The following is a 12,687-nucleotide window of genomic DNA, read 5'->3' as shown; positions in this document are numbered from 1 at the left end:
TGACCATCCAAACCAATTCCACATTTCCTGAAACAAACCATCTCACACCAAGGCATCTTAAGGTTTTGGGAAGACCAGGAAAAAATATGAGCAACTTTCCCCCCGCCCCCCCCAATCTCCCACCATGACTCACCCAGGGGTTGCTGGGATAGGTGGGTGACAGCGAGGGAATCCTGACAGTCTGTGCCCCCGCTGCCTAACCCAGACCAGAGCACCACATCAGCTTCGGAAATGCCCAGAATTCTCACGTGGTGTCATTGGCTTGGAGATCTTTTTTCCCCCATGGTATTTGTTAAGCACTAACTATGTGTCAAGCACTGTTCTAAATGCTGGGGTAGATGCAAGTTTTATCAGGTTTCGATACAGTCTCTGTCCCATGTGGAGCTTACACTCCAGTAGGAAAGAGTAGGATTGAATCCCCATTTTACAGTTGAGGAAACCGAGGCGCAGAGAAGTTGAGTGACTTGCTCAAGGTCACAGAGCCGACAAATGGCAGAGTCTGGATTAGAACCAGGGCCTCTGACTCCCAGGCCTGTGCTCCTTCCACTAAGCCACACTGCATATCTTTAGGTCTCATGTATCATGCTCCTTGAGGGCAGGAAATACACTTTTACTCGTGCTCTAAGCTTCCAATCAGACCTTAGGGGCTGCCAGGACCGGCCGGGATTTAGCGCTCTGTTGATGTCACTTTCGAAGTCCACAAGAATGAACCCAACGAGCGTTCCCTGGTAGCATATCAGGCACTTTGGGAGGAGCAGTAACTCTCACCCCCAAAGTGCTGGGGTGAGGAGGGGTACTTAGGGATTTCCATCCTATCCTGTCTCAGTGCCCTACATTTACCACCTTCTACTGGTCTGAAAGGGATATTGCTCCTCCTAAAGGGTCTGATTTCTACAAGCTTCAGCCTTGAGAGAATGGGACTTGTCTCCTTGCTATGAAATAAAGGTAAAATTCGATGATGAAAAATACAAAGCCAAAGGTTTGGTTTGCAGTATTAATTCTGCTACACTGCCGCCCGGTTCAAATTGGTCAGCGGCATGAAGCTAAAACAAACCACTTCGAAATGAATACGCTGACCCGAAGCTAAGGTAGAGTCTTTGTCTACAGCTGGGATTCGAACTGGAGGGCGCGGTGACTCATCCCGTTATTCATTTCCTTAGAGTTCACCCACTCGGATAAAATTCAATGGAACTTTCTGACACCAACTCGGCAAAGCAATCTGCCCTGAAAAACTGTGACGTTAGGACCGTCGGCAGACGCCGGGGGCTGATTTGACAAGAAGATGTATTTGATCCACTCGACTCGGTCCGTCCCTCCAGTGACATCTGTTGAAATCCAATGAGACCACGTGTCCAAACACGGCGCTTCCGGCTGAGAGATCAACGGCTAAGTCTAGAGCCGCGATGTCAGCCGAAAATACATTTACATTGTCATGGGGTGACTCACAGAACAATGTCCATGGGCAGGAGATAAGTTCCTGCCACGCTGTTTTCCACCAGAAGAAATATGCATTTCCAAGGGGAGCAAATTGGGATTGGGTTACGATCCTTAGGGCATCAACTTCAGAACGGGAAGGGTGACGTTGACCCTGTCCAGAGGTGAATTTCCAGAGAGTCTAAGCTTTTCAAGGCCGCAGTTCCCCAAGTCATTCCCAACATAGTTATTAGGGTATCAAATACATGAACCAGAAACATTGCATGCTAGCGTTTTCAGAGAGAGATAAACAATGGGTTGGTGAATATTGGATGACTCTCAGCCAAGACGGGCTGGAAGCCATCTAGCTGCTGGCCTGCTCTCCTGTTCCCACCCATCCAAGCAGGGTTGTGACTTTCCAGAGATCATCTTCACATGCTGCACTTTCCGCAATAGCAAGCACATTGAAACAGATCAATATACCAGAGACCACAACACAATTACAAGCAAATAGGATGCTTCCATTCCTTGCTGTCATAGAAACCTGAAGGGAACTAATCAACACCCTCTTATTCGAGGAGCCAATCACAGTTGGAAATCAAGATCGGTCCCATAGCTAGTGACTCCTTGGTCCTCCCCCTCAGAAAAAGACTACCCAAAAAGAATAGATATTGGTAATAGAACTTAAAAAAAAATCAGACTTTTCAGGTCTGATGAGATAAAGTTTCCTGGGAAGAAGGCAATACTTATTATACTCAGGATTATATATACTCAGAATGTTACTCAACATTCTGTATGCTAGGAATTTACTTATTAAAATATCAGTGTGGATTTATTTCCACTCGGTGGACCGTGCAATGTCACTTTGATCAAAATTTAAAGTTCAATTTAACAAGCTACGAAAAAGAATAATCCAATCATTCAGGGTCATCACGGTTCCGTTCTCCCGGCTGAACAGAACGGTAATTTTTTTTTCATCGTACTAGAAAAAGAGAACTTGAACTTGAATCTGGAAAAAAAAAAGCACGGGCTTTCGATTCCGGCGAGAGCTTTCGAAGAATATCATCAGTCGAGATTCCCTTCAGATTTCGCTAATGTGAACCGAAGCCCACATTAGCATTTCATTCGTTAAAGAAAGTTCCCCAACCCACCTCCTAGGAGCACTGCAGCCCCGACGCCCTCGCCCCGCGGGGGCTGCTGCACAGACAACCGTCTGATCCCTGGTGACCTGACGGTGGCCTCTAGTCTGTGGAATTTGTGAATTCTGTCTCTGACCAGAATGGCATTGGCCCTTTCATCCCGAGCTGTTCCCTCTCGGGGCCCGGACCAACCGAGATCCTTCTTTTGGGCTACATTGGCAATCTCGGCTACCAGAGCTGATTCTGCCTTTTCTGTGGGATTATACTTATGCAAATGAATGACATCTTCCCTTTCTCCTAGCAGCTTGGAAAGGAGGGAATAGAAATCACCTGTACAGGAAAGATAAGAAGGGAAAAAGAAAAAAAAAACAACAACAGGATTATGACAAATTGCAAAGTGCAGTGCCAGAGAGAAACTCGGTCAACGAACGGCGTTCTCCGAAGCAGGGAATGAGATGGTTGGTAGCTGGCTTCAAACTCTAAAAAAAAAATGAGGCTCTCAAAGCAGAAAAAGACTCATGACTGCAGTCATCTTCCACAGACGTGCTAAGTCACTTGCTTCTCCCTGTGATTCTGGAAAGGGAGGAGCCCCTCCAATTGATGAGTAGGATTCTTGGGGAACCAAAGGATGTGGGGGTGATTACAATTCAAGATCAGCGCAAGGATTACTGACTAGAAACCAGGACAGATTTAGAAGCTGGAGTTTAGGGACCTTATAAAAGGAAGCTGGAAGCATAAGGCAATCACGGCCATTTAATAACTCCCCAAGGCAGCATCATTACAAGAATCCTCTGTGGAATAATTCTCATAGAAAAGGTCTGTTTACATGTAAACAAGGAGGAGGTCTTTCGTTTTCAATTTTTACTGATTTTTGCAGAACATTCCCAGGTCTAACAGGGAGTATCATTCAGTTTCTTTTCCAATTTCTCCCCTAATCTTACATCAGATATTTTAAATATTATTTTATTTCATAAATTGAATACATTAGAACACTGGGGGGGTTGTGCCCGTTTGTCAATGGAGGGCTCTATGGAGAGGAGTTAAAAAGGCTTCCTTTTCTTATTCTCTTGTTTCCTCCTGAACTGAGAAATGTAGTCCTGGCACTTTCTGGGTAGTTGTTGAATTTTCTCAAAGTCTCTCCTCCCCCATTTAGTGTGAGTCCCTTGTAGGCCAGGGTCCAAGTCTTTATTCATTTTAAATTTCATTTTATTTCTGACATTTTGTTAAATGCTTATTTTGTGCAGAGCTCTGTACTGAGCACTGGGAAAAGGTAATAATGATGACGCTCTTTTAGTTTACTTTGCACCAGCCCTGTACTAAATGCTGGGGAAAAGATAGATTGGATACAGTCCCTGTCCCACACAGGGATCATTGTCAAAGATGGAGAGAGGTCTTTTATCCTCATTTTATGGATCAGGAAACACCTTTCCGGATCAGGAAATGACCTTTGGACATACAGCACTTATGTACCTATCTTTAAATCCTATATTATACATTATTTATTCATATTAATGTCTGTCTCCCCGTCTAGATTGTAAGATCTTTATAGACAGGGAATGTGACTGCCAATTATGTTGTACTGTACTTTCCCAAATGCTTAGTTCAGTGCTCTGCAGATAGTGAGTGCTCAATAAATACCACTGATTGATTGCCTGACTGATTGAGGTCTTCCTCAAAAATTCTCTGGTTTCTGAAATGTTTAGGCCAGAACTATTTCAGAATTTTTGGTATTTCTGACAACTGAGAGGAGGTAGGGGCGGGGAAGGGAATGTCTAGAACCCCTTTCTGATCCAAGGAGGCTGTAGTGGGTAGAGGGAGCAACTCAGTGAGATTCCCTGGACCCCCTTCTGGGTCAGAGATGGATTCAGGAATCCTTGCTCCCTCCAGCTAATCTCGAGTTGGGGTAGGGGGGGACCTGTGAGCTTTTAACTTCCCATCTTACTCACCCCCTTCAAAAACTGAGACACAAAAGACTCTGGTTCTGGTTTCCACATCAAAACCTTCACGGTGCTGCCCCCTTAACGGTTCAGAGAAGCCGCATGCCTTAGTGGAAAGAACACGGGCCTGGGAATCACAGGACCTGGGTTCTAATTCCAGCTCTACCACTTGTCTGCTGTGTGATTTTGGAAAACCACTTAAAATCTCTGTGCCTCAGTTACCTCATTTGTAAAATGGGGATTAAAACTGTGAACCCCATTTGGGACAGGAACTGTGTCCAACCTAATTACCTTGTATCTACCCCAGCACTTAGAACTGTGTGTAAAATGCTTAACAAATACCATTATAATCATTATTATTTTGACAATATTCAACCATCCATCTGGATTTTTTTGTCCTTACCTGGGGAATGAGAATTCATATATGGGTAGGGGCTGGGGAGATGGGATGCCAAAAGAACTGGTTTCAGTTGCTTATTTCAACACATTTAGGTGGCATTTCATCAAATGAATTTTTAAGAAAGAACATTTTAAACATTAGCCATAAAGAGGAAATTCTTCCTAAATTATAACTTCAATATTGTGTTCCCCATCTTTATGGACTTGTAGCCAATTCTGGTATGAGTAACCAGCATTAGGGAAACAATAACTATAAATACGCTTTTCCAAGTGAAACAAAAATGCACCTCTCGGCAGTTTGTTTCCCAATAAAACTGCAATGGAGAGATCTCATGATTAGGATTTACATTATTCAATTATATTCAGGGCATCAGCTTTTAAAGAAATTTAAATCTGTTTTGTAACTATTAGGAAATGAAACTAATAACTCACTATGCTCCCAGCACAGCTTCCCAGAAAATCACCTCTAAGAAATTGGTAGGAGGGAAATTAAGCCTTTCTGAAAATAACCCTGAGACACTGCCAATTTTACCAACAACCTCAATCCAAGATTGTTGGACAAGTGAATTCAAGTGAATTCATTCATCAACACTTTACTAATGAAAGGACATGCAAAATAACAGCAAATCGGAAGACTGAGGCAGTCTGACCGAGTGGATTACTGAAAGAGAAATGATGCTTGGCATAATGAAGAGAATCTTCGTAGATTTGATCATTTGCCCCGGGACTAAATAATGATTTTTTTCCTAAGACAGTAGGGTTCATTGACTGACCATTGATACATCCTTCATGTTCCCTAGTATTGGCGAGGGTTTTCAACACTGCCTACTTCCTAAGCACTTTAGTAGAGTGAATTGTACCTAATGGGTGTTAAATCAATGCTATTACAACGCCTATTACTTGGGCTCCTCTCCACGTGGAGATTTGCCGATGACATCATCCTTGTTTATTATTTTTAAATCAGGACACAGCTGGTCGCGAGTCATCTTCAATGGATATGTATGTCTGTACCTACACCCACACCCACGTTAAAAAAAAATGTAAAATAAGGAAATCTACCCCCGTGAGATGACTTTGGCATTATCCGAGTCCTAGCAATACATTACAAAATCATCTCTACCTGCCAGTTGGGTAGGTGGATTGGGGAATCCATTCTGCAGCTGAGATTCGATAAATCCCTGAAGTTTTAGGGATATGGATAACTGGATTGGGTGGTTGAATGATAAAGGCAAAATCCAATGGGCTGCTCTGAAATCTCATCAAACCATCAGGGTTTCAATGAGTTGAGACTAAGGGGACATACAATTGGAGACCAATCGGTGGCATTTATTGAGCAATTACTGTGTGCAGAGCACTGTCCCAAGCTTGGGAGGGTACAACAGAGTTGGCAGACATGTTCCCCGCCCACAAGGAGCCTACTGAATAAGGACGAGTGTAGAGTCTAGAGATGTTCATGATAAGCTATACAGATGTGATTAAAATTATTTGTCTATTACGGGGTTAGCCTGCTGTCTAAAATTATGCAACTTACTATGGAAATAGGCAAGGGAGGGTGAATTTCAGCTATTCAACCTACACCTTTGCTGAAAATGATCGAAACATTTTTACTTTGTGGAGTCTGTCTCTAATTGGATTCTGGTCTTACTTGTAACCTCTCGCCCAGCTTCTCTTCTCTGATAAACCTGTTCACGGTTATGCATTCTCGTTATCATGAAACCATTGTAAAATTATTCTATTCTTTAGAAGATATTTGAAGCCCTTTAACTCCTAGAGGTCACAGCCTGTTCCCTCTCCACAGATTGCATTTTTGTCACAGTCCCTGGGTCTTGGGGATGGAGTAACTAAGGTTGACCTCGGAGCCGAAAGATCGATTCTTCTGAGCCATAAAGACTACCAGAGGAGCAATTTAGAGTGAACCAAATAGAAGTAGTAAAGGATCTTCTCTGAACAACAGGAATTTTAAGGGCTAACTCACACTTTAATGAGAACAGAATAGATTGTAGAGTCACCTTTATACTTTTAGGTTATCTAAATCATCAAATTTTAGTGACATTCACAACCCCTAGCTCACAGGAATCCTGTTTTCTGCTGCCACTAAATGTTTTTCTGCTCAGCCACTAATTCCTGCTATACCAAGAGAAAGGGGATTCTGGGAGTGATGCAAAGAAACAAATCAATGAAATTCAGCCTACCTACAATCGCTTATTCTGAATCAATCTCAACTTTTCTCCAATCTGCTATTTTCTGTTTCTGTTTCCAGATTAGTATCTAATCCAATCCCGGCTTCACCATGTGTCTGCTGTGTGACCTTGGGCAAGTCGCTTAACTTCTCTGTGCCTCAGTTACCTTATCTGCAAAATGGGGAGATGAGTGTGAGCCCCAGGTGGGACAGGGACTGCGTCCAACCTGATTAACCTGTATCTACTCCAGTGCTTGGCACGTAGTAAGCGCATAAGAAGTACCATAATTATTATTATAATTATTATATTATTATTCTGTGGCACACCTTCCCATGGAAGTGACATTAATGGCACTAATCTCGGCATGCTCCTCGACCTCTCTCACACTCTGTCTACTGCCAAATCCTGTGGGTTTTTCTTCTCCATAGTAAGCACTACAGTAAGCTCATGTAGTAAGCACTTAAATACCACCATTATTATTATTATTTTATAACTACAATGCAAATTTTCTTTAACATGGGCTTTGTCAAGAATGTAACCCCCTCATCATAGTAGAGTTGAGTGAATTTCCCATTTGGCAGCTAGAGGTGAAAAGAACTATTTGTTAAGAGGAGCACCGAGTCTAGATAAAACAAAATTCCTTTCTCGTCTTATAAACAATCGCTCGGTGCTTTCTTTCTAAAACAGGTGTAGGTCGAGTCACTGGAATGACGCTCCTCTCTGTGTCCTTTTGAACCGCTAAGAATTTGTCCTTCAGAAGCTTTCTTTGTGCCAACTGTAAAGGAGGAGTAAAAATTCCAAGGATTGAGGAGTTGAAGAGCTTACAAGCATCTAGCCTGCATACACAGAACCAACTTCAGCCCCTGCTATTTAGAAAGGCACAGAGATGAAGGTTACATTCCTATCTCTAGGGGTATAAATTCCGTCTCCAATCTTCCCTTGGTTTTGATCGACACAACCAACTCCAGCTGGAGAGCAAAGGTAAACCATCGTTTCCATAGAAACACAAGGACAGATGAGGATTCATTCTCCCCCCAACAGAGTATACTGGTATCTCTCTCTCTTTTGAAACTGCATTCTGAGATATCACCAATATTTTTATGGCACATTTTCCAAAGATTTCTGCCAGATTTACCTGAATTGGTCTGAGGGGAGTTTCAGCCAGACTTACTGTTGGCACGACTGGCACTGGGGCAGAGTGGACTGGCCTGTGTGTCAGCTCCTGGGGCAGGGTGATCCGGGTGCTCTTTCTAGCGGGCAGGATCTCAAAGGGGAGACTGAGCCCTGGCATGGGGGGGACACCAAATCCTGGTGTCCGGGCACCCAGACCCTGCCCTCTCTGCAATAACCAAGCCAAGCCGCCCATGACGGGCACTAACGAGAAGCGCAGAAACCTAGCTGAGAGAGGGCAGGCAATGCGTATTGTTGTCTGTCGAGCCTTAGCTGTGCAAGGGAGCCTCTCAGAGTGTTCACGCTCCTTGCCTAGTTTCTGCCCTTTCTTCCAGTTAGTAGGGAAACTGAAACTCATAGCCCCTCAAGAGCCCACAGTGTTTTTCTTGGGAGTCAGAGGTCATGGGTTCAAATTCCGGCTCTTCCACTTCTCAGTTGTGTGACTGTGGGCAAGTCACTTAACTTCTTTGTGCCTCAGTTACCTCGTCTGTAAAATGGGGATTAAGACTGTGAGCCTCACGCGGGACAACCTGATTACCCTGTATCTCCCCCAGCGCTTAGAACAGTGCTCTGCACATAGTAAGCACTTAAATACCACCATTATTATTATTATTATTATTTTTCTGGACCCAGAATGTGTGCCTGAGGGAATGGCAGTGGAGCCTTCTGGAAGAATTTGACTCCGAGCCAGGTGGCCTGGGTTCTAGTCCCCAGCTCTGCCTCTGTGGGATCTCCAGCAAGTTACTTAATCTTTCTGTGCCTCAGTTTCCTCACCTGCATAATGGAGGGAACCATGCCTGCCTTTCCCTATCTCTCAGGGATGGTGCTTAAGGTGAAATGGAGATAGGTGACATGGAAGTGCTCTGAAGAAAGTACAAATGGTAGACAAATTCATGGGGTGATTTTGACGATACTTATGCTCCTGCTGACGGCACGATAAACACCACGGTCTTACTCTTACCACACCACTTTCTCCAGGCACGGAACTCCCTCCCCGCTCAAGTCTGCCAAACCACATCCAAACCACAGGCCGTCTTCAAATCCCTCCTAAAAAATTTCCTGCTTGATCCCTTTCTCCCTGGTCTTGCTGTTCAATTAACCACCTTAGCATTCATGTGCATATCTGCTTATTTCATCTATACATTTGCCTACATGCTTTTTCTGTCTGCTGTGTGACCTTCGGCGAGTCACTTCACTTCTCTGTGCCTTGGTTACCTCATCTGTAAAATGGGGATTAAGACTGTGAGCCCTATGTGGGAGAGGGAATGTGTCCAATCCTATTAGCTTTTATCTACCCCAGTGCTTAGTTCAGTGCCTGGCACATAGCAAGAGCTTTATAAATACCATAAAAAAAACCCCACCACAACAACAAAAAAACCCCAAAACAAAAGAACACGTCAATCATAATCTATTGAACAACCAGCTCTACCGTTTGTGATATTTTTAAATTTTAGATCAAACATTCCACTGTGGATTATTTGTACTTTAAAATGCAATCCAACATTTTAAAGCAAGAGGAGAATTCACATCCATCTTGAGAAGAAATGACGCTGTTGACTTAAATCAATCTAGTCCATGTCCACAGGAGGTGGAAATCTCAGATAGTGTGCTAAAGGAAATACCTCATCTTTCTCCAGAAAAAGCCAAACCACAGTTGAAGGGCATTTGCATTTACACTAGAGCAACAGGAGATCCCATCTCATCTGAAAACAGCCAGGAGCCCAGCCAGACAACGTTCTTCTGTCTCCCAGCTCATGGCTTACCCCAATCCTAGTGACGGGCGATCAACATTTCAAATCTGTTGGCCTTCGAAGCATAGGAACACACTGAGGGATAAGAGAAATGCTCCTTGTGGGCAGGGAACGTCTCTACTGACTGTTTTTTTAATTGTATTCTCCCAAGCACTTAGTACAGTGCTCTGCACTCGGTAAGTGCTAAATAAATACCACTGATGGGTTCGTTCCTTAACTCGGAACAGAAGCCCACGAATCATGAGCTCACCTTGGTAGTCCCTTGGTCCTTGCCCAGGGAGACAAGTAGCTTAGGAAAGGGACCAACCGCTCTGATTTAGAATGCTCTGTCAATCTGCAGCCCCCTCAGGCCCCTTAAAAGCCAAACACTTAATTTGGAGATGGAAACATTTAGAAGAGGGTCATCTAATTCTTTCCAAAGCCAGCCTACCGGCTGTTTCCCCTTCTGGTGACTGCATCTAGGTATCTTTACAGAGATGAAAGTTCCATAGGAAGTGAACAGAAATGAGCCAAATGCAATGAGATTAAATACCATGAAGGAACTGCATCTAGAAAGGGACACTACCATAAAGAACAATTCTTCATGAATTATGCATCCTATAAAACATAACAGAACACCCGGCAAAGGATACTTCTTACTGCACGTGATTAAAAGTCACAGAGTTGCCAGAGGCATCTAGGGTAGGCCCAGTAGGGGGTGATTTTGTTAATGAACTCTTCTTTGGGAAGAGTTGCTGAAATAAAGATACTGAGTTGCTGAAATAAAGATACTCACCCTGATCCAGTACTTCCTCCTCATCTCTTTTCGGCTCTTGCGCTTTAGAGGCTGGATCGGAATTCTCAGTTTCTATCCGGGGAGCAGCCAAGGAAAACAAGGGAGAACAGACGACGGATCGGGAAACTGTTGACCAGCAATTCCATTTTCAGAATGTAGTTGTTGGAGAGCCCAGAAGGGCCCATGTCACATCAGATTGATAATTGCCCTCCCCTGCTTCAAAACCTTATTGAAAGCACAGCTCCTCCAAGAAGCCTTCCCTGACTAAGCCCTCCTCTCCTTTTCCCCCACTCCCTTCTGCACCGTTCTTACTTGTCCCTTCATTCATCCTCCCTCCCACCCCCACAGCACATATGTATCTATCTGTAATTTATCTATCTATTTATTGATATTAATGTCTGTCTTCCCTTCTAGGCTGTGAGCTCGTTTGGGGCCTGAATGTGTCTTTTGTTATATTGGACTCTCCCAAGCGCTTAAGGCAGTGCTGTGCACACACTAAGCGCTCAATAAATACGACTGAATGAATAAATGGGGTTTCCAAACAAACGAAGGGCACAGGCACACTGCCACTTCTCTCAGAGTCCCCTGGGGGAGACAACATCGACCAGTGGAAATTTGTGACCGAGCGATGGAAAGCCCTCTTCTGCAAACGTCTGTCTGCGGCGGCAGGCTTCAACCTTTTTGTTTTTCGGCAATTGCTTCTCCTTGGTGTTGTTTTCACCTACAGTCCTTCCCTGGCCCCAACCAGGGTCCCCCCCTCCCCAACACCTGGAGAAACAGACACCGAAATTGCAATAGTCGGATTGCCTGAGACTGCTACTGCTGCTTAGTACACTGTTCTGCAAAATGTAAGTGCTTAATAATAACAACAATAATAATAATAATATTTAGTATTTGTTAAGCACTTACTATATGCCAAGCACTGTTCTAAGCGCTGGGGGGGATACAAGGTGATCAGGTTGTCCCACGTGGGGCTCACAGTTTTAATCCCCATTTTCCAGATGAGGTAACTGAGGCAACAGAGAAGTGAAGTGACTTGCCTAAAGTCACATAGCTGACAATTGGTGGAGGTGGGATTAGAACCCATGACCTCTGACTCCCAAGCCCGTGCTCTTTCCACTGAACCACGATGTGCGTGAGACACCGTACTAAGCGCTTGGGAGAGGAGTACGGCGCAACGATAAACAGACACATCCCCTACCCAGAGCGGGCTTAGCTTCTCGGCAGAGTCACAGACCCCGGGGAGCTGGCGGAGGCAGAAGAAGCAGGTTCCTGCTCTCCTGGGTTCTCTCCTCAGCAGAGAGCTCAGCAAGGAGCAGCTCAGCAAGGGCAGATGCTGTGGCCACACTCCTCATCAATCGGTGGTATTTATTGACCACTTACTACGTGCAGAGCCTGTACTAAGTGCTCGGGGCAGGGCATATGTCTGTTTATTGTTGTACTGTACTTTCCCAAGCGCTTATTACAGTGCTCAGCTCACGGTAAGTGCTCAATAAATACGACCGAATGAGAGTACGATACAACAGGATTAGCAGACACGTCCCCTCTCCAGGCCGAACCCTCACCGCAGTAATAGTAATAATGATGATGATAACTGTGGTATTTGTTAAGCACTTTCATGTGCCAGGCACCGTAACGAGTGCTGGGGGTTGGACACAGTCCCTGTCCCACATTGGGCTCACAGTCTTAATATGGTGAAGTTTCGCTAGTTAAAAACCTCTGGGCTAGCTCATCGTACAGCACGTTCTTTTAAAAAATTTATTCATTGCTTTTGAGAAATGAAATCTACCTCGGTAACAAGGGCCACTGCCCGAGTCAACATGCCACAGGACTCTCGGAAATGAATAAGGTCTAGAGGTGCAATTGAACTCCTATTCCCCTTGGGCTATCTTAGTTCAGAAAAGAGTCTCACTGAGATCTGGG

The 12,687-nt window shown here is 44.4% G+C and overlaps 1 protein-coding gene across 12 annotated transcripts in view; it reads right to left on the bottom strand.

The window, feature by feature from the left end:
* Positions 1–12,687, bottom strand: part of PAM (peptidylglycine alpha-amidating monooxygenase) — a 180,813-nt gene that overhangs the window by 27,249 nt on the left and 140,877 nt on the right. For 6 of the 12 annotated variants that reach the window (XM_029074123.1, XM_029074128.1, XM_029074129.1 and 3 more), the window contains exons 14-15: positions 10,765–10,890; positions 2,565–2,882 (exon numbers count right to left, since the gene is read on the bottom strand). In XM_029074123.1, the coding sequence (XP_028929956.1) occupies positions 2,565–2,882; positions 10,765–10,890 (444 nt within the window). The remainder of the gene's footprint in view (positions 1–2,564; positions 2,883–10,764; positions 10,891–12,687) is intronic. The other 6 variants (XM_029074130.1, XM_029074131.1, XM_029074132.1 and 3 more) reach the window with 3 other exon arrangements.

This window comes from Ornithorhynchus anatinus, chromosome 10 (genome assembly GCF_004115215.2).
Source record: "Ornithorhynchus anatinus isolate Pmale09 chromosome 10, mOrnAna1.pri.v4, whole genome shotgun sequence".
In the NCBI taxonomy this organism is placed as follows: Eukaryota; Metazoa; Chordata; class Mammalia; order Monotremata; family Ornithorhynchidae; genus Ornithorhynchus; species Ornithorhynchus anatinus.
The sequence above is the reverse complement of the archived record's forward strand: the minus strand, read 5'-3'. Positions and strand labels throughout refer to the sequence as shown.